The sequence below is a fragment of the Zootermopsis nevadensis genome, unplaced genomic scaffold, assembly GCF_977971745.1.
Source record: "Zootermopsis nevadensis isolate Lab colony 2312 unplaced genomic scaffold, Znev_1.0 Znev_ptg000024l, whole genome shotgun sequence".
Classification (NCBI taxonomy): Eukaryota; Metazoa; Arthropoda; class Insecta; order Blattodea; family Termopsidae; genus Zootermopsis; species Zootermopsis nevadensis.
Window position 1 is genome coordinate 16,619,316 of NW_028259156.1, and position 27,894 is coordinate 16,647,209.

The following is a 27,894-nucleotide window of genomic DNA, read 5'->3' on the forward strand; positions in this document are numbered from 1 at the left end:
TACACAGTGTTAGCTGTAAAACCTCAAGGTAGAAAACCAAATTGGAGACCTAATTGTAAATGGAAAATTAATATTGAAATAAATCTCAGAAAAGTAGGTTATAAAGATATGAAGTGGACCGAACGAAAACCGGCGACCGACGCTGTATAGTCTGAGCTTTTGAAAAAGCGTCGTTAAATGAACCATAAATAAATAAACTAATATACCGGAGGATTTTTAAATTATGATGAAACTTTAAGTTCCACAAAAAGGGAATTTACACGATTAACATAGTTATGACCGCATGTATACAGTTAGTCACACTGGAGTAGGGGAAGTCGGTAGACAACAAAGTGGATCCTAGAAAAGAAAGGACGAGCTTTTGCGGTATTGTACCCGGCAATGCCGTCAATCTCACAGAATAACAAAACCCATTTTGCCTGTCAAAGGGACAAATTTCTCGCGGGTCGCATTCCAGGCAATAAAACCCGACAAGTGAATAGGCTTGCACAGTTTCGATGGCGAGGCATTGGCTCCGACTGAGTGTGGTCATTTCCTGCATTTAACGTCTGGAGCCAAAAGTTCGCCTTAAAGCCGTGTGAGTTGCATTTTTACTGTTAGTTTATGTTTCCTCTTCGAATAACGGGAAGTATGATTTGAGGTTCTCACGGCGGCGAGTATGAAGATGGCGGGCTGTGTTCTGGGTTATAGCGCCATTAAAAGTCTACGTCCGATCGAAGATAGTAATCTTCTTAATGTTGTTCAGAGTACAAACGAATCTTCCACAGGCCCCGTCCTGTTGGTCTGCTGGAAAATCAGCTATCGGGTAGCCGAAGGTTATGCAAGGGGAAAGAAACCCTACGCATGGTCAATAGCCTACGGTTTATAAAGAGAAATTACACTAAGACGATCAGAACAGCATTATTTAGCAATAAAGCAACTTGTCTGGTGGAACGACGAACCCACATCAGGCTGAAACTATTAATCGCAGCTTTCAGATCCTGGAGAAAACACAGAACAAGGGAACGTTCACCATCTCATCTTAACAAAACTTGAGACTTCCATTTTGTTGCCAAACTATGCCTGTTACAGGTGAAATTCTTCTTTACCGCCGATAGGCAGGGGGAGGGGAGAGTCTCGAGGACTAGGAGAGTCAGAAGCAGTTTTCCTGCAGTTCGCGGTCAGCGGGCGACCGTTCTACTTGGCGATAGTTTTGTACTTCTGTGTACACGGACAACCAACAGCGTCTTCACGCATGTCAGCATGTTTGCCTCGATCAGCTGCAAGTTGATTGTCATCACTCTGCTGGTAAGTACGAATCTTTTCAGCGGCCTATCAGGCAGTTTCTTCGGTTCATGCCACAGCGATCACAGAGTCGTTCTTTTCTTTTCAGAAATAACTAAAAATGAAACACAGAAACTGTCACATTTCTATCGGATATACGTGTTATGGATCAGACTTTTGTATAAAAGATCTTTCCAAAGAAGCGGATCAATGTTATTAGTTTCAATCGCAGAACTACTGATTTACAACAAGTGGAATTTCAATATTATGTTGTCGATTGATTATTACGTTGTAAATCGGTTTTATGGCACATAATTAGTTAACAGTGTCATTATGAGGACGACTAGAAGTGCCCCAATAAAGTGACAGATACGGAGTTAGGAATATTTCAATTGCTTCGGACATATTTCCGCATAACGAATGGATTTGTGCTAATCAATGTAAAACGAATTTTTACGAAATTTAGTGACAGCAAATCCGAATTCCAGTGAAGAAGAACGTTGGTCAGAATACTAGTACCACTACTGTAATAATAGAAACCTTAAATCAGTGACGAAGTAAGAATTTGCGTTATAAAAAGATCATTGCAAACCACCGTCGTAAAGCTTTCCGATATTTCACTTTATTAGCACCAACAGCATGTTTACCGTTCATCCCTACAAAAATTTCGGCCACATAAGATCATCTTAAAGATATTTCTCCAATCATGCTATTTGAGTGTTACAATGAACTCTCTCCTACATCCAAGTTTCCCAATCAGACTTTTGTTCGTGTTTGTCATACCCCATGCGTGCTACACGTCCCGTTCATTTAACATTCCTCGAGTTGATCAGCATAGTATATGTTCAAAGTACAAATGGCGGAGCTCATCTTCGTAAAACTTTCTCCAGCTTCTTGTTAATTTATCCCTTATAAGTCTAAATATTCCCCGCAGAACCTACAATCTTTGTTTTTCCCACAGCTTAAGAGACCAAGTTTTACATCCATACAAAACAGGTATAATAATAACTTTGCGTATTATCTTTACATTTTTTTGATAGCAGATGGGAAAATTAAGTATTCTGAAGTACATGGTAACAAGCATTTTCCGAAACTATTCCCCCCTAATTTGTTTCGTGAATGCAGTTTTGATTTGTTACCGTCCCCAAATTTTTAAACATTGCCACATTTTAGAATTATTTATCCGCTGTTTTTCTATTTTTAAAATGTCCTGCAGTATGTCACTGGCTTTAAAGCAAAGTTACACAGAAGGTCGCGTGGGTAAATAAGAAAGTTAGAAGGGTAATATTGAAATAAATCAGAGGTCATGAATAAGTGAATAGAATCCATATCGTTTACCATGGTCCATTCTCGCTAAGTGTGTAATGTGTTAGCGCTTCTCGAGTGTTTATTATATCGTGCTGCAAATTCAATTAAATACTAGCACGTGCTTCTAATTACTCTGTATTGATGTGCAGTTTATATAACGATGCTCTACTGTCTGTCGTGACGACAACACGCTGTTTGAAGACTACGGAAATCAAAACATGCGGTCGGAATCTTATAATTCTTTCATCCTTAATTTCTTAGTTTATCCATTTATTATTTATTGCGTTGTATCTTCTTATTTGATCTGATATCTTTCCATTTTTTTGTTTCCTTTTCATCTTTCGTTCCTCTTTCACATTTTGTTTGTTCTATCTTATATACTAGCTGCCTTTATCTTTCTTCCTTCATAAATTTATTCCTTTCACCCATTCTCACTTTCTGTTTATTTTCCTTCTTGTCATCTGTTTATGTGTTTTCTTTCTTCCTGTCCTTTCATCCAACCTCACGCTCTTTCCTCCGTTATTCCGTGTCCTTCTAATGAGCTCTGCCTGCAATGTATTGAATCTGCATTCAGAGAAATGCTCGCATTATAAGGCACTGGAATAAGGAAATACGTTGAGTAAACTATTGATAAAAAAATCAACAGCATAAATTTTAACCGTGGTTCAAATACTCCCACTTCACTGATAGGCCAGAAATGTGTTTGAATATGGCTGTCTTCTGGGTTATAGCACCGTGTGTTCTAATAGAAATTTGCCAATGTTTCAGAGGTTCTTACTGCCTCCATCATCAGGGCGAATGCCATACTCATAGCCATGAGAACCTCAAATGTATTTGCTTCGATTTTTAAGTTAAGTGCTTTCTCACTTTCACAAGTAAGGTAACTTATAGGACACAGACATAAATAAACATCAGGTACCGTACTATTCACCTTCTAACAGTGTTGCCAAATGATGGATGTTTGCTAATGATAAAATGTGTAGAGACACATCTTCCACAGTGCAAATAGGGACTGTTGTTTCAGTCTGTCTGTAGTGGAGCTGTCAAGTTCATTCATTATCTGAGGGCACACATCGTGAACGCTAGCAAGAGATGCAGGTGGATATGTGGTCATCTGGATTGTGACGTCACGAAGTATTGTAAGGTTTCGAACGAACATATAGCCTTCCTGAAGATGGAGGCGATACGTTTCTCTGAAACACTGATCGTCACTACTAAATTTCGGCGTCACAACCCAGTAGGCCACAAACTTCATATTAATTTCCACGAGAACCTCAGATCCCTTAAGAATAGAAAGGTGAATTACGATGAGTTTTGGTATGGGGGATTAACGCCAAATGGCGTCGGATGAATTTAATCTCGGTCAGCGTGAATCCCGTTACAACCCACGCTCTAGTCTATATGACATACAATCAAACTTCGTCGATTTAAAACATGTAACATGTGATGCAACTTATAGATAAAACAGTTCATCGTACAAGACTTTTTTAATAACATGAATTAAGATTTCGTTTTGATTTTTTTTCAGTATTATAAATACGTAACGAAGTACAATAAAACAATGTGCATATACGCACCATGATACCTGCAATGTGATCGATTTTGCAACAACGGATCTGTAACATCAGTAATTGAAAACCAGGGACATTGGGAGATGCAAAATCGCTAGTAGGCATTCCGAAAGCAGGCGTCTTAAAGGGTGTGTTGATATAAGGGCATGCCCATGACCTACCGCGCCCAGCAGCGCACAAGCGTAGGAGTTCTTCTTAACAGTGTGTCAGCTTCCTTTTAATAGCTTTATGACGGTATTATGTTTATAAAACATGTTTGTATGTAATTATTACTCCTATTTGCATATATGCACAGGGTCAGCATTGCGCGTTTGACGTCGTGTTATTGGTACAAGATGGGGTGAAATCTATTTTTAAAACTCCTTTAAATGCGTTATTTTTCGAATGTGTCAACTCCCATGTAAAAAAAATAAAGATAGAGCTTTCGGTGTTAGAAATGAGCAAGTTATTCACGAGCATAAATTATAACTATTATTTTTATTACATTCGCTATCTCCATAAAGTAGAATCCTTTTTTTGAGAAGCTAGTAGTCGCTCAGCTAGTCAGGTCTCATGAGACCCGTGTTCACAAGACCCCCGCTACTGGTTTCTATCCTGAGCCACATAAATCCAATCCCCACTCCACGCTAACTAACTAACTAGATGGCTTACCGAACCCGAAGGTTCATCACCGAATTAACCAAAGCCCTCCACCGGACCCTGTCCTGGGCCAACAAAATCCAGTTTCCTTCAACTCCTATCTCGGATAGATCCCGCCTGAGATTATCCTCCCATCTACGTCTAGGTCTCCCCAGCGGTCTCTTCCCTTCAGGTTTCCCAACCAGTACCCGGTGCACACCTCTTGTCCCATCCATGCGCGCTACATGTCCCGCCCATCTCACTCTTCTCGACTTAATCACCCTCACAATACTGGGGGAGCAGTACAGATTTTTAAGCTCGTCATTGTGCAGTTTTCTCCACGCCCCATCGTCTTCCCTCTTAGGCCCAAATATCCTCCTCAACACCCGATTCTCAAACACCTGCAATCTGTGTTCCTCCCTCTGAGTGAGAGACCATGTTTCGCACCCATACAAAACAACAGGCAAGATTATTGTTTTGTATACTTTAATTTTCAGGTTCTTAGAAATCAGACGGGAAGACAAAATATTTTGGACTGAGAAGTAGCAAGCATTTCCGGAATTTAGTCTCCTCCTAACTTCCTCACAAGTATCATTTTGATTTGTTATTGTTGTTCCCAAATATTTGAACTTTGTAACCCTTTCAAAGGATTTATTAGCTACCCTAAGATAATTTTGCCCGCCTGTCTTCTGATGACGAGATACTAACATGTACTTAGTTTTTTCTGAATTTACTTCCAGCCCCACTTGTCTACCAGCCTCTAGTAAAACTTCTGCGTTCCTCTTTATTGTATTTATATCGTCCCCCAATAAATTAACATCATCAGCATATGCCAATAGCTGATGTGTCCCGTTCAATTGCAAACCCTCCTGCCTACCTTGGACCTTCCTGATGGCGTATTCTAGCGCAAAGTTAAAGAGCAAGGGAGACAAAGCATCTCCTTGTTTTAGACCGTTCTTGATGAGGAATGTCTCAGATACATATTTACCTACTCGAATTTTGCTGCAGGTTTCATTTAAGCACATTTTTATTAGACCCACTAGCTTCTTTGGTATACCAAATTCAATAAGAATATTATATAGCACTTCTCTCTTCACAGAGTCATAGGCTTTTTTGAAATCTATAAATAACTGATGTACAGTCCCACCGAACTCCCATTTTTTCTCTAGTATCTGACGAATGCAAAAGATCTGATCAATCGTTGATCTGTTTCGTCTGAACCCACACTGATGATCCCCAATAGTTTCATTCGCATATGGGGTTAATCTTGCCAAAAGAATGTTGGATAGAATTTTGTATGAGGTTGATAGCAGCGATATTCCTCGGTAATTACCACACTCAGTCTTGTCCCCCTTCTTATAAATAGGAATAATTATGGATTCCTTCCATTGATGTGGCATCTCTTCCTTATCCCAAATTAACTGAATAAGCTTATGGATCCTCATATGCAACCCTTTGCCACCTGCTTTAATTAATTCGGCCGGAATCTGATCAATTCCTGGAGATTTATAACTTTTCAACTTCCCAATGGCTAGTTCCACTTCATCTAAGCTAGGTTCTGGCACCAACAGTTCAGCTGTATGCATTTTAATCTGTCTAATATCACCAGTATCATGAACATTTAAGAGCTCGCTAAAGAAATTTTTCCACCTATTCACAATTTTTATTGGATCTGCAAGCAAATTGCCACTATCATCCTTTACCAAATTAGTCTGGGGTTGATATCCTTTCTTAAAGTTATTAATGCCTCTGTACAGGTCTCTGATGTTTTTTTCCTTACTATTTGTCTCAAGTTCAGCAATTTTGCCCTTCAGGTATTCCCTTTTCTTAGTCCTAAAGGTTCTACTAGCCTCACGTCTCACGTTACATAGATTATCCGCATTTGTTTTGTTTGGGTTCTGCAACCATTGAAATTTTGTTTGCTTCCTTCGATCTATTAATTTTGAACATTCTTCATCAAACCACGGTTTATTTTGCTTTCTCCTGTAGTATCCTAGTTTCTCTTTTGCTGAAATTTTGATGCAGTTTCTGACATTTTCCCACTCCCTGTTGATGTCCACACTTTCATTATCCTCATTTGTCTCTAAAATTTGAAACCTATTCGAAATTTCAACTTGATATTGTTCCTTTGCCTCTCCCTCACTTAATTTTTTCAAATCAAATCTTTCTGTGTCAAAATTTTGTTTAGTTCGTCTACTTACTGAAAGCCGCTCCCTCACTTTTGCTACCACCAGATAATGATCAGTGTCGCAATCTGCTCCTCTGAATGATCTCACATCAATTACATTTGTCTGCCTTCTCTTATCTACTAAAACATGATCTATTTGATTGTGTGTTCTGCCATCTGGGGAAGTCCAAGTGTATTTATGAACATCACGGTGTGGAAATTTTGTACTTTTTACAATTAAATCTTTTGACGTAGCGAAGGTCACTGCTCTGACGCCATTATCATTACTAAGTGCATGGAGACTCTCGCTGCCTATTGTGGGTTTGAAGACATCCTCCCTCCCAATTTTTGCATTGAAATCTCCTAGCAGAATTTTCATGTGATACTTGCCAAATGTATCAAATACTGATTCCAATTCTTCATAAAAGCTATCCTTGATATCATCGCTTTTGTCTTCAGTTGGGGCATGAACATTAAGGACAATGATGTCGCACCAACGTCCTTCCAAAATTACGTAAGACAACCTGTCACTAACAAATTCTACTCTCTTAACTGCTGCCCTAATTCTGCTATGAACAAAAAAACCCGTCCCTAGCTGATGATTGTCATTCCCCTTTCCATAGAAAAATGTAAAATTGTCCACTGGGATCGTGCCCTCCCCCTCCCATCGCACTTCCTGCACTGCCACTAAGTCTAACTTATAATTCCCTAATTCCCTACACACTGATTTCAGTGCCCCAGCCCTATAGAGGCTCCTAATGTTCCAGGTACCAAATCTCATGTCCTTTTTCAATTGCCGTGGTCGTGCCAAAGAGTCCGTCCTGATCCGAGGCTTGGTTGATTTTTTCGTAACACATATTTTTTTTAAAGGTGAAAGGTTGTTAGCCCTACACCCAACCCCCAACCTGGAGGACCAGGGTATCACTCTTAGTCTAGCGCATCTCCTTAGACCTGTCCGGCTTGGGTGACCCTACCATGAGCCGAAGCTCAGGCCGGCATAGCCCTAAGGGTCATTTGAGCACGCAAGCCTCCTCACCCGGCAGATTGCCTTCGACAAGGTGGTGATACCTTCGAGAAGGCCCCACTCCACGCTATAATTCTTAAATTAATTTTAATATTATCCTGTTCTTTACTCATAAATGTTTCTAGTAGTCTCTTCCCTTTCGGTTTCACAACAAAAATGTTAATTATTTATTATATTCCCCATGCGTACTAAATGCCCTGCCCATCTTATTGTCTTTAATTTTATAGTCCTAACACGTGGTGAAGAGTCCAAATTATGAATCTGCTCATTATGCAGTTATCTCCAGCTTCCCTTCGCCCCATCCTTCATAGGTAATTATCATCAGAAACGTGTTTTAAAACTCCCTCAACGTGTGAGAGACCCAATTTTACACCCACACAAAACAACAAGCTAAATTATAGGTATGTTTTTTTTAATATTGACACTCGTTTTTTGTGAGACATTTACTAGGAAGAAAAATATTGCATGGTTTATTTGCATAAAACGTGCCCAGTAAAACGTGAAATTGTTTGAATTTCAGTATCTGTTTGTATACGTGATTATGCATATTACCTTCGTTGACATCAAATAAGGCAAAACAACGAGTGTCATGTAGACTTTAGACTTTTTCTCGGGAAACTACTTTTATTTGAACAACAGCTGATTCGCTTTTAACCGAGTTCTGTTACCTTGGTTTCGCTTTACATGCATACAATTAAAGAATGCCGCGATGGCCTGGGTTTCCCCCTGTGAGGTTGAATGTCACGCATCACAACTTCTTGATGTCCTTGTCCGTGACTGCCAAGACGATAGGGTAAATCCCCTTCCGATTCTTAAAAAGAATAAATTTGTAGTAGATTCCTTGTCTGTAGACTGATAAAAATTATAAAATTCCTTAAACCCAATAATTCACAAGAGTCAGCCCGTCCCGACTTGTAAGGCAATTCAGATGGTTTTAAGTTTATGAACTAAGTTCACATTTATAGAGGACTTCTAATTATTGCTCAATACTCTAAAATAGCCGTAATGTAAAAATAACGTGTCCTTTAATCCCAATTTTTTTTATCTAAACAGTAATAAGCATAGAAAACGGCAGACGACGAAAATGCTTGTACGACTGGCGTACTTCTTCTAAGTAAATAAATGACAAAGCCATCAGTGCTATAGAGAACGCTAAAAAAACATATGAAAAGCTAATTTTATTTCTAAAATCTAATTTAAACAAAATTAAATAGATCATCTTATTGTTTCACAATGAAATCTAATAATTATGGGATCTAAGGTTCTCAGCTGTGAAGAAGATAATGCTACTCCATTTAAGGGATCAGAAAAAACGTTGGCTATATACAGACAAGTCCACGCGGTGTTACAACACAGAAATCCAACATCGACACACAAATTTTTACGTTTGTAACATTGGTAACAGAGAGTCTTATAAAAATGATCAAAGGAAATATGTATTATGCCTTAAATAGCGAGTGAGGAGACAGGAGACAAAATTTGATTTTATTATCGCCGTCTGTTCAAGAAACGGAAACCGTTCAATTATCTCCAGAATACCCAATAAGTTTGTGAAAGAAACACTTGTCTTTCCACCAGTTTAAGACTGGCTACTGACCATCTCATACTGAGGTACAGAAAACGCGAATATTTACCTTCACCCCCCCCCCACACACACACACACACACATATCCATTCATTACCTTCCATGTGATGTTCCCTAAGTATGAGAGAACATAGTAGCTCATTGCTAAGTATTTATGAAGGCCAAAGTTCTCACTGGATACTCCTTGAACATTTATCTAACATTCAGCAGATACGCCTGTAGACAGTTACGCGCATTGTTTTCAATATAACAACTTTTGAATGTAATGAAGGCGAGTGTCTAACACGATGAGAAAGGTCGTCCTGCTTTCGACACCAGGTCACTGACCTCTCATATTAAAGTCAGTGCCGTTATGGGTGTCACAGTGAAACGACTTTTTCAATTATAATATCAGGGGTGACGCAAGGAAACTACCTAGTGGTCAGAAAAATATGTCGTTTTAATAAAAAAGCGCTAAAAAAATATAATGTAAAATCGTATTTACGATTAAGAGCGCTAATATAATATTTTACACAATAAAATGTTTTAATATTATATAATTTTTACAACACCAATAAACTTCAAACGTTTGTGTATAGACTGTACAAAATAAATATATTTAATCAAACACAAACATGACGCATATAAGATACAAATATATATATATATATATATATATATATATACATTCCCTAAAATACTAAACAACCTTTACCCCAAGATCAGCCAGGTGAAGGGTCAGAAATGAAGCCCTTAACTTAGGACCGAGGGCTAAGCTAGGGCTATCCGCACATCTTTACTAATTCAGTTCCAGTTAATTCAGAATCTAGTTTTAACGAAACGACTGCAGAAATTCGTACAGAACAATATAACATCAACTACACATGCGCACAAAGAATTAATATCGAGCTGACATGGGAATCATTCAGTGGACCTGTTCCTGAAATCTGATTGATGTGAATCGTGTATCAGGTAAGATCGGAAACAAAGCGGATGCCACCGAAACTTTTCTCCTACACTCATGATGGAGGATTGTCACCGTCGTTATTCAAGCACTGGCTTCAGACTCACTGCCTTAAGACGCTGACAGAATTGAATGTAAACGTTTTCACTGTCATCGTACGTACAGTTCACTGACTTGCAATAACCACAATTAGAAAGTTCCGCGAATCTCAACTTGCACTTTCTCTGATTAGAGCATCACTCTTCGCCGAGAAATCATATCTTTACTTTCACGGCCGTTTCATAACAAAACATACAAGTTCTTGTGTCCGTCTGTCCATGCCCATGTATTACTCGTGTTAATGAATCTTAATTAATCTCATTCTTCTGTGTACGGATTAGGAAAAGTAATGCTTGTGGCGCCTTAAGGAAACAGGGTCTTGTGGTGTGGACTGGGTCCATCTTGTTCAGGACAGGTCCAGAAACGGGCTTTTGTGAGCACTGCAACGAACCTCTGAGTACCGTAAAAAAAAATTCTTAATCAGCTCAACGACAATCAGCTCCACCGTAAGACTCTGGCTAGCTAAAACTCCGGTAAGTTTAACCTAACCTAACAACGGGAAGGTTTTGTCATTTTCCTTTCTTCTGTAACGCGGCATCATACCTTAACAACACAAGTAATTTTAAATTTCTTTTAAGTCCAGCGTTTAACCCTTTCAGTGCCAAACACATCTATACTCGTCTATGTATCATTTGTGTCGTGACAACCCTCATGCACCAGATGTACCTCGGACAGTGACCAGTGTCCAACACAATCTGTATATGACATTAGAACACGATTTAGGACTACGTATTTGTGTCATGCGCTCCCAGAGGCCTTAAGGCTCTCAGTAATGACAAACCATTATGCAGCTTTTAGAAGTGCTTGTAATTGGTAATGAATGACGAGAACTTTTAAGTAAAGGGGTGGAAAAGTTTTGCAGGAGAAAGGATGGGTTGATATAAATGCACCAGATAAATAAATTGTTCTCCGTTAAATTTAAAAGTGTCTTTTCTACTGGTCTTAACATTGTGACTCAACCGTTGTCGCAAATCATTTGAAACACTTCACCGTGCATTCAGGAAGTGTGATAAGTACATTACCAACAGCAGTACGTAGTCTTCTCATGACTAATATTGGTATTTCTGTCGCGTGATGTCTGGGTCCATATAGTCAACGAATAATTACAGAATGGATTAAGTGACACTTCTTTAAACCATGCTTCCAAGTTTCAAGGGTCTTTATAACAATTTTGATAAGTTTACGTAACGTCATTTCATTAACCTGAATGTACTTCATACTTATCAGCTACTATGAACGACGACGAAGAGGTAACGTATTACGACACTGCCTAAACACGGACGCCGGTCATTTCCTTCTGCAGGCCTTGATCACGCTACAGCGAACTGAGCAATGAGACCTCGGCACCTTGAAGAATCGATGAACATCGACTCACTGACACTAGACTTATACATTCAGGAGGGACACGTTCATGCATAGAACTGATTAGATTTTCCGTGGCTTCTCTGAGTCTGTTACCCTAAAGAGCATAAACTACTTTATCTAAGTAATAGATAAACACCTTGGGGTATGTTTTCAAGAAATTCTAAACCTCTTACGTGGTAAATGTGCGTGATTCTGGTAGTTGTTTAAGCCTAAAGAATCCAAGAACAAAAGCACAGTAATGAATCATGAATGGCTGCACCAACGTCTGAGTTACGACATCGTAAATAATATCGCGTGTAAACAAAGAAACTACGGCAAAGTACGCAGATGACGTCATGAAGTGTGCAAATTGTGTTTATATCACCTCCGTATAAGGCCACGTAGGTTTCATTTGGATTCTTCAAATATATGTAATTAATCTCCTGCAGATATGAGATTATTTTCTGAAAAAAACGAACAGTGCAATGCAAAAACCAGCGTGCGGCAAATGCTACTGATATGGATACATATTTGAGACCAATGATTGTTTTTACTTCAACTATGCATTTGTGCAGATGTTCGCGTTAAGGAATATCGTGCAGCGGTGTGGTAATAAAAATACGGCATAATGATTGTAACTAATTTCCCAGGTGAGGTGAGGTTTGCGCCTTTTTGTGACAGGATCAAACAGTTAGGCACTTAGGTCCATCTGGGCCAAATAAGCTATCAGGCGAAGTTGATGATGCCCTGGACGACGATAAATCCTAGTACCACCATAGAACAGAGGCCTTATTGAGAATCTGAGAGTGTCCCAGCTGGTCGAGATATTCGTCCAAGTTTTTTTTAAATCCGATGTTTCAATAACCTTACTGACGAGAACCTGAATCAGTCGAATCCAGTGTGCATTCACACACCTGCACAATCATATTATTTTCTCTTCAACGACTGTTTTTAATTTTCGGAGAGAAAAAAAATTCCCGCCTCGTCTCTTTTGCTGCGTGTTCCATCCATGTCATCTTCCATTGCGTCGTCCAAATAATATTGGGCAAAGAACCGAGTATAAACCGTAAAGCTTGTCATTGTGTGATTTTATACATTCTTTATCCCATAATCAGATACTCTGCTTAACTCAATATCATCGGTCTGCCTCTTCTTCAGGACGAAAAATCATACTTCACACCTGTATAAAACAGCAGGCAAAAATACAGTTTTGTGTTTAAAGTTTTACGAATTTCAATAATAGGCTGGAACAGCAACGAACAATAATGTTTACATAAGATTGTAAAGTTGCGTCATATTGTGATATAATAAGTATATATTAAATCTTGTCAGATTAATCACAATAATTCTTATTAAATATTAAAATATTACAATAATTAACATTTTAACATTTTAAAACATTTAAAATATTTAATCGAATATTTCGATAAAGAACATCATTTAATATTTTAAATATTTTAAATGTTAAAATGTTAATTATTTTAATATTTTAATATTTAATAAGAATTATTGTGATTATACGGACAAGATTTAATATATAATAATGTTTACGTTTATTGCATTGATCGCCAAACACAGCTGATTTATTTACACTTGTTGGGTTTTCTCTCAAGCGTCGTCAGTTTTGCACGCTGATAAATGTTTGTAAACATTGTTTCTTTACTTGCTAACACTGGGAAGCGAAGTGTTTTCTTCTGATTGAGAATGGAACCGAAGATCTGCTCTTAACGTTTTATGGATGCTGTAATGTGTACTAGCCACAACTTACATGTATTAATTTTTAGATTTTCACAATAGTAGCACGGCCGTTATCTTCAAATTTTACGTCATATTAATTCCGCTGCATATTGGATTCTTGGACTCAAGGGCCGTTTAAGTAATTAAAAAGTACACAAAAAGTCTTGAAAACATAAAACGAATAGAACAAAATTTGTAGCTCATTAAATATGAATAAAGTACTTCAAAAATAGCCTTGCAATTATAAACACGTGTTTCTGTTGGCGAAGTTATGTGTATCACTTCCTGCGTTTATGCAACGTTATGTTTATAGACAAGAATTTTTAATAAGGCTGGTGAAGTTATTAGCTCTACACTCCTATGTTGACCGAGGATAACTGAAAAGCAAACAAACGAGGCTACGTTCACTTGCATCATTCAACTGTCATTCTGTTTTATCTCTTCCATTCTGCACGTACGTTCTTCGTAATGACTCCACTATCACAGATTTACAGAGAAATGCATTGGAGAACTCGAATGTGTAATACAAATTTGAATGCTTCTTTCAAGAAATAAATTCTTTTCTGTGGTTCCTAACGCACCCTGCACCTGGAGACGTTGCCAGAAGACGATCTATCAGGTATAAACATACCGTATACCGTACAAATTTGATCTTGGATGCGAAAAGAAAGAATACTCTACATAGACACGTGGTTATTTTTAGAGTTTCGGTGCATTTTGCAAGCACTCCAGTGTGAACAGAGCGTTCTGCACGAGTAAACAGGAGCATCTGAAGTAACGAGGTCATGGTCACCTGCCCACTCTCAGGTCCAAGGTCCCCGTGAACAGAAGAGAGATTGTCGTAGACCGAGACCGTGCAACATCCCGCAGGAAACACGTGTCTCTGTCGGTGGCGTCACTTTTCTGTCACCCTGAGACCTCGCAGATGTCTCGTGTCTCCTTGGTCTTTGTCGTAACGCATTGTCACGTAAGTTTATAGTTCCTGCCGTATTCGCCTTTCTGTTGACAGAGTGAATTAACCAAAATTGACAATCACTGGAGTTGGCATGTTCTGGATTATACGACTCGTAAATCACTTCTGTTGCCTCGTAATTCTGAATTTTCCAAGTCCGTTGTATGTCATGTTTTATTCCATGTAATTCTGAACTTAATTTCGAAATCTTGAAATTTTAAGTAAGTTTCCTACACCTTTCGTATTTTGTTTTTATAACCATTAAATCAAGGATGAAATTGGTACGATATGCAGCAAGAATAGAGGAGAATTAAAGATGGATTCAAACTTTTGGTTAAAAATATAAGGAAGAACACATTTGGGAGATTTAAGCACAGGTGATAGATTAATATTAAGATGGCTCTTACAAGCTTGTTTTGTTTTCAATGGGCTCAGAGTAGTGTTAAGAGTTCTATGGTTGTAGCCTATCTTGTAAACACGGTGACGTAATGTCTGTTTCCTTAAAAGGAGAGAATTTCTTGATCAGCCGAACATCCACGGTGTTCAAGGAAGAAGAATCTGTCCACCAGAAAAACTCGACAGTTTTTTTATTAAACCACACGTTAATTTTAACCGCGTGAAATCATCAGCACTTCAGCAGTTGAATTATGCGTAGGACCTATAAAGTCTTGTTTCATCCGTAAAAGGTTATGTAACATTTATTATAAGTCGCTGCATGAGATAATCTCCCAGCATTATTTAAGTTTATTATTGGCAAGTTATGTAAACGGCGAAGGTCAAGATGATGGCCTTTAACCTTCCGTGTATGTCGTTTCCCGGCCTACAGGAAGCATTTAATAACTTGTACGAAGTTTTATAGCATTCCTGCTTCGTATGTCGGCTGGGTTATCGCCTATCCCGAGATTATTCATGGTTTTCCTCAGTTTCTCCTGGAGAATGTCTGGCTAATGCCTTAATTTTGGTCATGCAAACTTTAAAATCTTTATAAACTTTATAGTCATTTTCATGCTTCATTCGACGCACTGTGGTTGAAAGAGCATCATCGAATTAACAAAGACTGAATCAATAGGTTACAAGAGATAAGAGCTAAGTTCCTATTACACATAATTCGGAATTCTGAAATCCATTCTTTCAATTTTACCTAAGCTTTGCCGCATTAATGATTAGTGCCACTGGCATAATATAAAATTGTTTGCTCGCAATGAGAGTAAAGATCACTCTGTCACGACATAACCTCACCAAAATTTTGTATGCTTTTCCTTTGTCTCCCCTTCATAGCCATATGCCCAGACCATCGCAGGCTCCTATATCCTACTTTCCTAAAGATACAGAATAATCTGTATAAATCACTCAGTTCACTCTTTTATCCTAAGCTGCTGACTTTTATATTTCATTCTTCTTAGGTTTGAATATTTGCCTCGGCACTTCGTCTTCAAGCTTTTGTCATTCCGCTTGAAAACAAGTTTCTTCAACTTCCAGTGAGACCTGTTATAATTTTATATATTACGTAATGGAAATATAGTGTTTTCTGTAATGCTTCTTGCAATGCCCTGCAGAGTGGCCTTGTGACTCCGGAGATCTATCAGTTGTTCCTGTTCTATAAATATTCGGACATGCGTCAGACGGTTTGCGGCCGTCAGGGGAAACCCTTTACACTTATTCATGCTTTCGGTGTCTTCCTGAAGGTAAACAGCAGACACACCTCTTAGCTCGTCCTCCTATTTCGTTTGTTTACGATGTGCGTAAAATTTGTAAAGCTGTCATGCGCCCGAACACCATGAAGGTACAAGGGGGGGGGGGGATAGAGATACAGTACCACTCGTTCTTAATATCGGTACTAGATGGAAGTGGGTGTCAGTTTCACGCTCCGGCCTCTCTTTCCCCAGAGGATGAGCCCCAAAGCTCATCTGTACGTTGCAGGGAAGATAGTACATTCTGTCAGCTCTTTAAAACGCAGTGGTAACTATATTTACCACTAATTATAACGATCAGTGAATCTGAATTTTGTATTAGTGGATTTCGTATGATTTTACGGATAAATTGAAATTATTTCCCTACGCAGCATAAAACAAGTGGCGTATGTAATTAAGGCACTTTGTGTTTTATTTGATGTAGGAGCTGAGTTTTTAAATATTTATTCATTTTTTGCATTATTTGTTGTGGAACTCGCAGATTCGCCTCGACTATTGCAAGCATTCATTATTGTCTCTCCCCTCAGGGGTTCTGATATTAATAAAATCAAATGCACTTGTTGCATAAATAGGTGAATGGTTACTTCTCTCTCGTTTCGCATGCCGAAGATTTCGCCTTGTAATTATCGCTCATAAATTGTAAATACAAATCTTTCTGTCCAAACGTTAATTCATGGAACGTTCAGTGTAATGAGTTAATGGGAATTAGAAATGCGTGGCCCGAGACTTTTAATATCAATCGTTAAAAAAGGTTACATAAACACTGAGACTGCGCGTATATAACAAATTGTTTTTATACTTTTAGCCTCCATCATTACCAAGAAGTAACATGTACTAAGAAAGAGGCGTGGTTCAGATGTGCCCAATTTTCCTTATGCAGCCACATATGGGAGGATAATATTTAAATGCTAAGTAGGAATCAGGATCTGTTCTGCGAAGTTTACTTTAAACAAAGATGTCTTACTTCCTTGCTGACATAAATAACACACGTTGTCTAGAGACCAGAACAGAGCGAACAAAGTATATTTATAGTGAGTATAAATACATATAATTTATGCATTCGTCCTTTGCGATTCTCCATATCTCGTTAGCTTTAATGTTCATTTATTACAAACAGAAATCCAGTGTTGCAAGTTTATTCACACTACAATACCAAACAACATAAAGCTGAGTTTTCTTTCCGTTTCGTTAAATATTCCCTATATGGATACAAATTTATTATTATTATTATTAATAATAATAATAGATAGATAGATTATTATATACTTAGTTATATTATTCAGCTCATTTGCTTGTTGATTATTAGCAATAAATGAGTTAAATTATTTGTATATTTATATAATTAGTTTATTTGTTTGTTTTTTTGTATTTTAATGTTTCACTTTTAGACATATTATTTAGCTCATTCACTGTTAATTATTTTGTAATAAATTAATGAATTGATATATTATCAATATTATATTATCCATTTACATATTTATTCCATTGTTTGTTTGTTTTTGTATTGTTATGTTAATTGTTAGAGCTTGGCTGTTATTGGCCTCTTTTGGCTGTTGCCAAGCACTCTAATAAATGAATTGAATTGAATAAATTGAATTGTATTATGTTAGTTCATTTTACGTTTCACGTGTTTTATGTCGCGTACCAATTTTTGAGAAAGCCTATGAATTTGTAGTTAAGCTCCTTGTGTGCGGTGTTATTTCATTTAAATTCTCTCAACAAAATTTAGTGCAGATACCATTACCAGATTTAATAGAAATCTGTTAAGTAATTTCCGAGACGAAACATACAAAGGATAGTCAGACAAGACTACGTTTTCGCTTACACTTTGATTAAAGCTGTCAAAAGAAGCCTTCGTATCACTAGCCGAGAGTTTACCTAAAAACTGAGGAAAACACGGAAATGTAGGATAGCTAACCTCCGGATTTAAAATCGAACCCGGAGCCTCTCGGGTATAAAACAGAAGTACTGACTATATGATGTTAGTTGAAAGCGACACAACTATTTTTATAAAAACAAATTCTGGGTAAGATAAACAAGTTAGAAAGAAAAAGGATTATCTTTGTGATCTCTGACAAATTTGTTTTGTCGTTTTTACAACGAAAACAACTTGAATTCTGAGCTAATAAGCAAAACTGCGTAGCCCACGTCCCGTCATTAATAACTGTAGGACGGCTTTGGTAGCTCGACAGCCCACATAGTCAACACTAGTGTGGCTAACCGCAGGTTCGACGAACACGAAGTAACAAATAAGGCAATGCAGAATCTTAGTTCACTTACTACAATCGCTACCAGTATCTCTACACCTAATAAAATAATGTAATGAGTAATGAGATAGTAATTGCAAAGCGAGGAGATTAAAAATGTGTACAGTTGCCAAATATTATTTTGATCAAATCAAGGATTAGATGGGCATACCGTGTAAAAGATGAGAAATGAGTACAAAAATTTCGTTTGGAAAGCATGGCGAGAATAACTCACTAGGCGTGGATGGGATGATAATATTAAAACGGTTCTAACGGAAATGAAGTTTGCGGTGTGGATTGGATTCATCTAGCTAGTGATTGGGCTCTCTTGATCAGAGTAATGAACCTTCTGGTTCCATAAGGAACTTGGTATTTCTTGACTATCTGAAGATACTATCAGCTTCTCAAGAGGGACTCTGTTCAAGGGAGTTATTAGGCGTGTTTTATATACTGGACTGTTCTAGAGTTAGTCGTATTCCTGTCCCCAGGTGACTGAATGGTTTTCACTACTCAGACCTATATGTCTAGATTTTGTTTGTACTAGGTTTAATTTCGATACCACTAATTGCTAAAAAAATATAAAACCACAGTACAATAATAACCAGACGAGAATAAACCAGACTCCCGAAACACAACGCATATTAAACAAACCTGAATCAATGGGCAATGGCGCACTGAATCAGCCAATGCCACGTGTCTTTAGACAATCGTATGGGAAGGAACCTTCCGTCTGATATTCCGCAGAACTCGTTCAGTATAAGTGGTTTGTGTAGCATAATTACACTCAGTTGTGTAGGCTGATATTCCCCTGAACAGCCTGTCCGGTTTTTGACAAATACCACTGCCATACAAGAACCAAACTACCAGCTTTACGGCGGCCAACAGAGCAAACCTGAAATAACCAGTTCAGGCTTCGATCTCTTACGCTTGGATCTGCAGTAGCTGCATTTTTCAAGCTGACAGAATATAATTAAGCAAAGAATGTCGAATTTAAATGGTTGCCTAAGGAGAAATATCTAGAGTAGCTGCAAATGTATTGAATAAGCCAGCTCCGAACAGCCAACAAGGGGTGGTCATGTCTGAGGTCGGTGGAGGACTGACAACTATTCATCCTAAAGACCGTCACATTTAAAAACAAAGCACAGGGCCTCAGACTTGAAAATAAATAATTGGATTGGTTGGAGATGTAGCATGCATGAGAGAACTGCTATATTACTAGAAAGACTTAGGCGTAGGTGCAAGATAATAAATACTAAAACCGATCTAAGTAGAGAGTGAAGATATGAATTCATCTGGTGCTTGATAAGAACCTGTGGAGGGATTTTATGAAGACATCAATGAACTTTTTTGATTCCTTAAAAAAACAGGAATTCTTATTATCAGTTGAGCGACTATATTCCTCTAAGGAATGACTCTGTTCCGTGGAGTTAGCTCTTATTTGAAGTTCAGGGTGTCAAAGATCACGCATGAATGGTAAATGCTCAATTTCTATCGCTGCTGGAATTTCTAAATGGGATACTCGTTCGATACTCTGAAGGAATACCCGGTACATATCAGTCCTTTGTTAAGATAATCATCGGTTTTCGATGATGTAATTACTAGGTATGTAAATGAAGAAATGTATTTTAGTTTTTGAATTTAAACTTCTACGATGAGTCCCAATAAAGTTTGAGTCCAATTCCGTCAGCCAAATTTGATTGATTTCGGTTTATGAATACAGAGGTATAAACACAGCAAAGTTGAAATGCCCCTGTTTGTTCACGGTTTGTTATTTTTGGCCAAGGCCCTGAGTAAAATAACACACATTCTTCTCGTGAACTATTATGTTTATCAACAAAGTCTACAGAACGCGATTATGACAACGTATTAGGCAGAGAAATTAAAAAAGAGAACAGAGAAATATAACTGACAAGAGCAGCACATACTCATTAACAACACCGTAAGACACATTCCTAAAATAAAGTTAAAAATTAGGTCTACGTGCAAAGTTTACACACAATCCTGGTGTGACATTTACTCCGAAGTTGGCTACAATTGTTTCCCAAACTATAATCTAAAATCGAAAGATAGACCGATCGAAAAAACAAGTGTTAATTATGACTTACTTGCAATATCTTCAGTGAATATGTGTTTCAATAAACTGATTACACATCTCAGGTTGACAGTGTTGATAAACTGGCTGTAAAACCACAAGAGAAACACCAGAAAACATACTTTTGCACTCTAAGCTTGGAACCGGCGCTTTATCAATCCGCCATCTTTCACTGGATAGCAGTACCAACGTGACCAATCTAACCGCACAAAAAGTACAGCCATACAAGAAACACTGCCGATAACACAGGTGTGTCGTTTTACCCACATATGTAATTTTAGGCAAGTGTTCCGTACACATTTTTATTGAACGTTATGGCGTGGTATATAGACTATTTAACAAAATGAAAACTAAATTGAATCTTTGTACTGTGGTATCTTTAGTATGACTGGCTTAGTAACAGTCGATGTTTATCTGAAATAAATAAGTATCAAGGACAGTGGGATGTATAAAATCTTGCGCAGGAGCCGGCAATCTTTCCATTGCCGCGGGCCTTGTTGAGGACTGCGGAAATATTAATAATTTTGTGCACAGAAAGTGAATCTGTATTTCTTTAACTGGAGGAGAGAAGCAACTAACATTCACTTGAAGAAAGATAATAGTTGTATTTCTCTGAACAACTCAGTTTATTACGAGAACGTTGTTGGCTTTCTATTCTTATTTCAATCAGTACATTGTAAATTTTTTTAAAACAAATTTATTAATAGGCCTACTACAATAATTGTGTTAAATTCCATACGGTGCGAACAACGGAACAATGTACCTTTCTAATGAAGAGCTTTTGATGTTATAGGCAAATATTTATATTTTTAAAATTAAAATTCATTTTTGCCCTTAATGCGTAGATAATGTTTCCATTTATATTAATGTTATCCTCAGTAGCAGAAATTTTTTGTCTTTCTCGCCTTTGACGTCAGCACAAGAAAATTGTAGCCAGCTGGCCGTAGTCTTTCGACCCCACATTTTAAGTAACGGGTTTGGAACATATTAGAATACACATTTTCACTTTTGCTAAATTTGATTCTGCGTCGTTTGAGTAAAGTTTTGGGAATTTGATTTTGAAACGTCCATAGGTGATGTCTTTACCTTTTATACTCTACTATGTTTATGATTATGGCTGCCTCGTTGAATGCTGTGATTGTTTATGTCTTTAAGCGATGTCTGCACACACGTCTAAACTTTAGTTGTTCCACTTAACCTTATATTGGTGCTGAAACGGTGTGACGAGAACTGTTTTTCTTTGGTGCAGGTTGTTACATCGGAGTCATGGTCACAGAACCAGTACTACAGGGAGAACTACTCATCTGTCGTGAACGGTAAGAACCACTTTGCTCTGACATCTTTATTTATATGAAGGAAGATAAAACTCTCTCTGGATAAGAACTAGCTTTCCGTAGAGCACTGTGTAGAAAAATGAAGCCTCGAAATGTACCTACAATTACACCCAAGTGGTAGCTCAGTAAATAAAGTGGGTAGTTATTGGTTGGACGACCTATGTTCGAATCCCACAGCTTTCAGACCGTTCGCGGGAATCACCCAGCCTTCTGTTTAGTGGTTATGTTCCCACCAGTTCTTTCCTCGAAATTTAAATTGAAAGTAACATTTCGCTTACATATAGTGCCGAGGTAAAGAATGCGAAACATTTGTTCATCACTAATATAACCAATAGGGATAATTGTATTTGTTGGAAATCAAAGACGCGTATCCAAGATCTAAGAGCATTTATCTTTAACAAGATTACATGTTAATTTTTTTTAAAACAGAAATAAACGATTTGCATTACAATAATTTATAAATATTAACATGAATAGTATTAATGTTAATTGAATTATGTATTTGCAATAAACTGCAAAGACTTTCGAAGGAAAGTTTCAAGAAGGATTTTTGAGTTATGCAATCATTCTTGGGAACGTAACTACTGTGTAAGTTAGGGGATTGCCTACGTACCACCTAAACACCGAGGGGGAAAAAAAGAACTCAACCTACAAACATGATATCTGCCAAGGAAAAGTTAATATTTTTGACAAAGATTGCGATTTACGCAGCAGTGGTCTAAGTGCCTGGGGCGACTGAATTCGTCCTCGTTAGATCAATAGAACGCAATGCAACACGAAATGTTACTGACTCCGTTTTCTCTTACCGAATATTTTACTTTCTTTTTGCTGCATTTTGAAAGAGTGAAGGTGGCAGTCAAGGACGCTACAACCTCGGGGTCTTTGTCATTAACCAGGACGTCGCATGCGCACAAGACATTCCATTTGTATTGTCTTAATAAGCTGCTGTTAGCTAAATATTTTAGGTCAATACCCGAACTGCGGTTTGAAAGTACAATTTAAGTGCTGTGCATATTTTTTTAAGTCCTAGGACGGATCTGTGACACCTCACCCCAAAGATCTTAAATTACAAAATTTACGAAATGTTTTAGGTCGATATGCAGCCGAGAACATGGACACATCTGAAGAATCAAAGATTGTCTTTCCAGGACAGCAGTTGAGCAACACAGTGGCCAATTTTACACCACAACTGAGCGGTCGGCAGCCCACATGTGCAGATGAAAGCGGCATCTGTGAAAATGCTGACAACTATCCACAGTTAGTAGCGCATTAACAATTGTTCCTTTGCACGAGGTCGTCATGAAAATGTTCTAAGGGTCCGATTTACCCTATGTGTTCAGTGACAGTCGTAAATAAATGTCTTCACATCATCATAACTGTAAATGAACATTGATTAGACTGTATCTAAAAACTTCTTGTACGTTTTTCTATCTCCCCAGTTCTTATTCTGCTCCTTTAACTCTACACAACCTGAAGGAGATCTATCTACTTTGTTTTGTTTATTTAATATTACGCCAATAGCACCTTATAGGACTGGGGACACAAATGTCCTTGCTGTGGCGGAATATAAAATTTATAAAAGCACAGTATATTTGTTATTAAAAGGATTGTTGTCATGCCCACAGTAGCCCACCAGCAGTTGCTGTCCTGATTAATCAAATCCACATCCCCCTCTCTTTAATTTACTTACAATACGTAAAATATGCAAAATACTGATAATTATAATAAATTTTGCAAGACAAATATAATTTTAAATGCAACTTTAAAATTTTGCAATAAAACAAATAGCTGAAAATTAATATTCTGTAAATTAAATGTTCCCGAAATTTGAATATACACGAAAGTGTCCAATTAGTTATAACGTTTTCTTTTATTTTTCAGAGATTATGTGAGGCGACTGTTTTTGAAAAATGTGACGAATTCATATGCTTTTGGAACAGATTTGGTGAGTACACACGTGGCACTTTTCAGGTAGTAATGAAGGCGTTTACATGGGGTAAATGGGGCGTAGTGCGATTTGCAGTCTTCAGTAAAAAGCAAGGCCTGACTAACGAACGTGTCTTTTCTTTTGGATATCAGCTTAGGAAGGAAGCCATCTAGAGTAACCAATGAATACGGACAATCAGAAACAGGCACGAAAATTGTATCCCTGGAGTGATATTGCATATACTTCCACAAAATACCTTGATTAAATTATTTGATTTTTTGTTAAAGTATGAATTATTTTAATTGCAGATGGATATAAATCTCAGAATTAATCCTGATGAAGAGGTATCACTTTGTCCGTCTATGGTAAGAATATTATGATGTTTGTTAACAAGCTCTTAATCTGCAGAATGTTGAAAGAACAATGTTGTGTCATAATGTTTCGAGTATTATATTAACAATATTTAATCACTTGCGAGGCTACATTATGTTATAACCCACAAGACTACAATCCACATTCTTATCACTATGAAAACCTCAATTCTGGAAACGAAAAATATTTCAAGTGCTTTCATGAAAGCGTGTGAAAAGTAAACGTCATTTTTTAATACCTTCCGCAAAATGCTATTGTTGACGATAGGCTGATTCTCATTCCTTCTCTTATTATTTGTTAGTAACTGGATATTGTTGACAGCTTGTATTAGTCTTCGTCAATAATGACGTACTTCTCAGTGTTTAAACAATGCCGTTGATGTTTGGGTTTCTGTTATGCGTATTAGATTTATGTTGCTGGAGATTTTATTAGTAATTTAAACTCTTTGTAATTGTTGAGGGCCAAAAGACTTGGGGAGGTTAAGTCAGTCTTTTTCAAAATGTAAAAGCAGCAATTCTATTTAGTGCGATGTTTGGTGTTAAAATTGATTGTGATTTAAGAAGAAAATTTGAATGTGGTGTAGTGTTAGAGGGACAGGATTTAGAATTAAGCGAATCCTTTCTAAATTTTTTTTAAAGAAATTGGAATTGAAGTGTGACAATAATTATGTGAAAATGATAGTGGACAGCCGGTTTAAGACTTGCAAAAATCATTCTTAGTCAGTTCTAGAAAGATAATTTTCTAACTACCGAAATTAAAATATTCTTTAATGTTTTCCAGGAACAAGTGGTGTATCCCAAAATGGCTCAGAGCAAAGATGATAAATGGCTGTTTGTGATAAATCAGGATACATATATACAAGGAATTCGCATAGAAAAGTGTGCGTGAGTATAATTCAATTCCAGCTACAATGTTCTCTAACGGACATTTGTAACGAAATTTGCGGTTCAGTAAAAGCAAGTGATTTCTTGATAAAATGAGCAATCATCAACATTCCAAAATAACATTCTACATGAAATTAAGAAGATACACACTACTCCTCTGCAAATAAACTTTACCGTTACTCTACTCATATGTTATGATGAATGAAGTGTGAAACATTTTAAAGCTTTTTAACAAACGTTCTTACTGTATTAAAACACTGGAATTTTATTGCTTGTCATTATGATAAATATTTCTGTCAGGAAATGCTGATGTACAAATAAATTATACAATGTAACACACATGTTATTTTCTGATATTTTGTTTTCGTAATTATAGCATGGGAAATAAATGAGATAACAGTTAAATTTTCTGAGCAGGCATAAAATTGTGTTATCATCATTATTACTGTCATAATCATTATCAGTCTCACTCTCCTTTTAGAAAATTGTTAACTCATAGGGTATCAGTGCAAATATATTAAATTATTGTATTTGTCAAAATATTTTTACGTATATTTAAAATTTTATTGTTAATAATTGGTTTCTTTCTTTTAGGAGACAAGGTTCTTGTACATTTGCAGAAAATTTTCCGAGTGGTTACACTACAAGTTGTCAGCAGAAATATGTCTATCGCAAGCTGCTGGCTTTGGGCGAGGACGGCAAGCCTGTCACCGATTCCTTTCGCCTTCCATCTTGTTGTTCTTGTGTTGTTACCAAGTCATATCGTTCACGCAGAATGGCACGTGACACAGGAAGATCTCAGATTCCGTCAAGGAGGACGAGAAGGCGAAAATAAATCTTCTGAGCTACATCATTAGCTAGGCACTGTGTTTGAGAAATTCAGGTACGTGACGGATTCAACTGATTTAAAATACTAGTTCATACGGTTCAGTTTCATTACAAAACACGACCTGCAACAAAGCATCTTAACTCTACCCATTTAATTTTCAGATATGCCATATCACATAATTAGTTTTTTAATGTTTCCACTGTTTATATTTATTTATTTTGAAGCGTGGTAGACACGAATACTTAATTTTATAATTATCCATTCCAAAAATTAGGGTGCGTATAAAGAATTCTTCTCGGGCTACCAGCAGAGCCGTGTCAGGTGGTTAAATGGGAAAAAAAAACTCCAATGTTTCGTGAACCGTCCTCGTCCTCAGGGTACTGTACTGCAGTGGTATTTAACCTAGGGTGCACGTACCCCCGGGGGTAAGCGAAGGCATCTTAGGGGGTACGTGAAATTTAAAAAAATATGTATATTATTTTTTGATAAACACTGAATAATCAATGTAATTTATTTAATTTATTTTAGATTATATACTATGTATAACTTGAATTATACACCAACAACTTTGGGGGTACAAAGTTGAAAAGAAATTATATCTGGGGGTACGCGAACAAAAAAAGGTTGAATACCACTGCTGTAGTGCATACGTAGTCGCCGTGATATTTCAGATCATACAATAAGGGTGCGTGTTATACACGTGTATTAGTGCCCCACTAGTAACGCCTGTTATTATAGATACAAAGACGAATCTAACATGAACACTTTTTGTTTTACAGTCAGGCAGCTAGCTCCAGATGGAGGAGCTGTCCTTTGTAGATCTGAAAATTGTGCCTTCCTGTTGTTGTGAAGGTCACAAAGATATTACCGACAACTTTGGCTGTGCTTGTGGGAAGATTTCCCACAAAACTATTATTTTAATATATGATAGGTGTGTGTGTGTGTGTGTGTGTGTGTAATATGTAAGACATTTTAAAAGAATGCAAGGATCTCAACTATCCTTCGATTCCTGTGTCTTGGATTTAGAAGCAGTCAGTATTTTTTACGTCAAAGTAGAAATGTAACAGTAATTCTCTACCTGTGGTTTGTAAATGTTGTAATATGTAACACCCATGGCCAATTCTTGAAAATCAATATAAAGAACTTCGTATTTGCAAAATAAGTTATCCAAGTTAAGGGTTACAAGGTAATATAACGCATGTTTTGTGTGTGTTTCAGCATGTGATGTAACATTAATCTTAAATGTGAAACCTTGTCAATTGCCATATATTTTATTTCTTGTGGGTAGATTAGACTACCTTCATTAATTATATGTTATAGTGATACGAAATATTGTGTTTGTATAACATGAAGGCGTCTTGCCTGGTTCCTATAGATTTAGTATTTGTTAAATACAGAGACTCCATGTCAGACTTCATGCACTATTAACACAATTATGTCAAGATAATTTGGTTCGTGTCTGCCTGCCTGCGTCAACCAGCCACCATAGAGAAATACCTACCGTGGTCTGTATTTTTGATTGTAACATAAAATGCTATTTGTCTCGAAAATTACGTTCAAATATTCAGTGTTCATCTTGTAACATACATGACAGTGTCTACATACGCTCCTCTGGCCCTTGTAATGTTAAAAAAAATGAGGTTATTAAAATTTCTGTTTTATTTGTTCCTGTTTAACTAAGATGCTTTATCGCGTCAACATGTCTAACATCCCGGGTTTCCATATAAATATTAGTTTTAGGCATTTATAAATAAATACATGAATTATGTTATTAAATGTGGCATAGAACAAAAGTCACTTTTCTGTACTTTTGCTGGCTAGTGTGAAAACCACAGAAGTAGGATACCGCTTTCACGTGGTGAATGTGTTAACATATGATTATAGGTTACGTTCTTGTAGGCAATACGC

General features: G+C 37.2%; 1 protein-coding gene across 1 annotated transcript; it reads left to right on the plus strand.

Moving 5' to 3' along the window:
* Positions 1 to 1,121: 1,121 nt before the first annotated feature.
* LOC110832043 (protein spaetzle) lies at positions 1,122 to 27,647 on the plus strand. Its single transcript, XM_022068665.2, has 8 exons — positions 1,122 to 1,287; positions 21,890 to 21,956; positions 23,066 to 23,231; positions 23,856 to 23,919; positions 24,210 to 24,266; positions 25,054 to 25,157; positions 25,752 to 26,040; positions 26,766 to 27,647. The coding sequence occupies exons 1-7, from the start codon at positions 1,243 to 1,245 to the stop codon at positions 25,990 to 25,992; spliced, it is 744 nt and encodes a 247-aa protein (XP_021924357.1). The 5' UTR covers positions 1,122 to 1,242; the 3' UTR covers positions 25,993 to 26,040; positions 26,766 to 27,647.
* Positions 27,648 to 27,894: the final 247 nt, after the last annotated feature.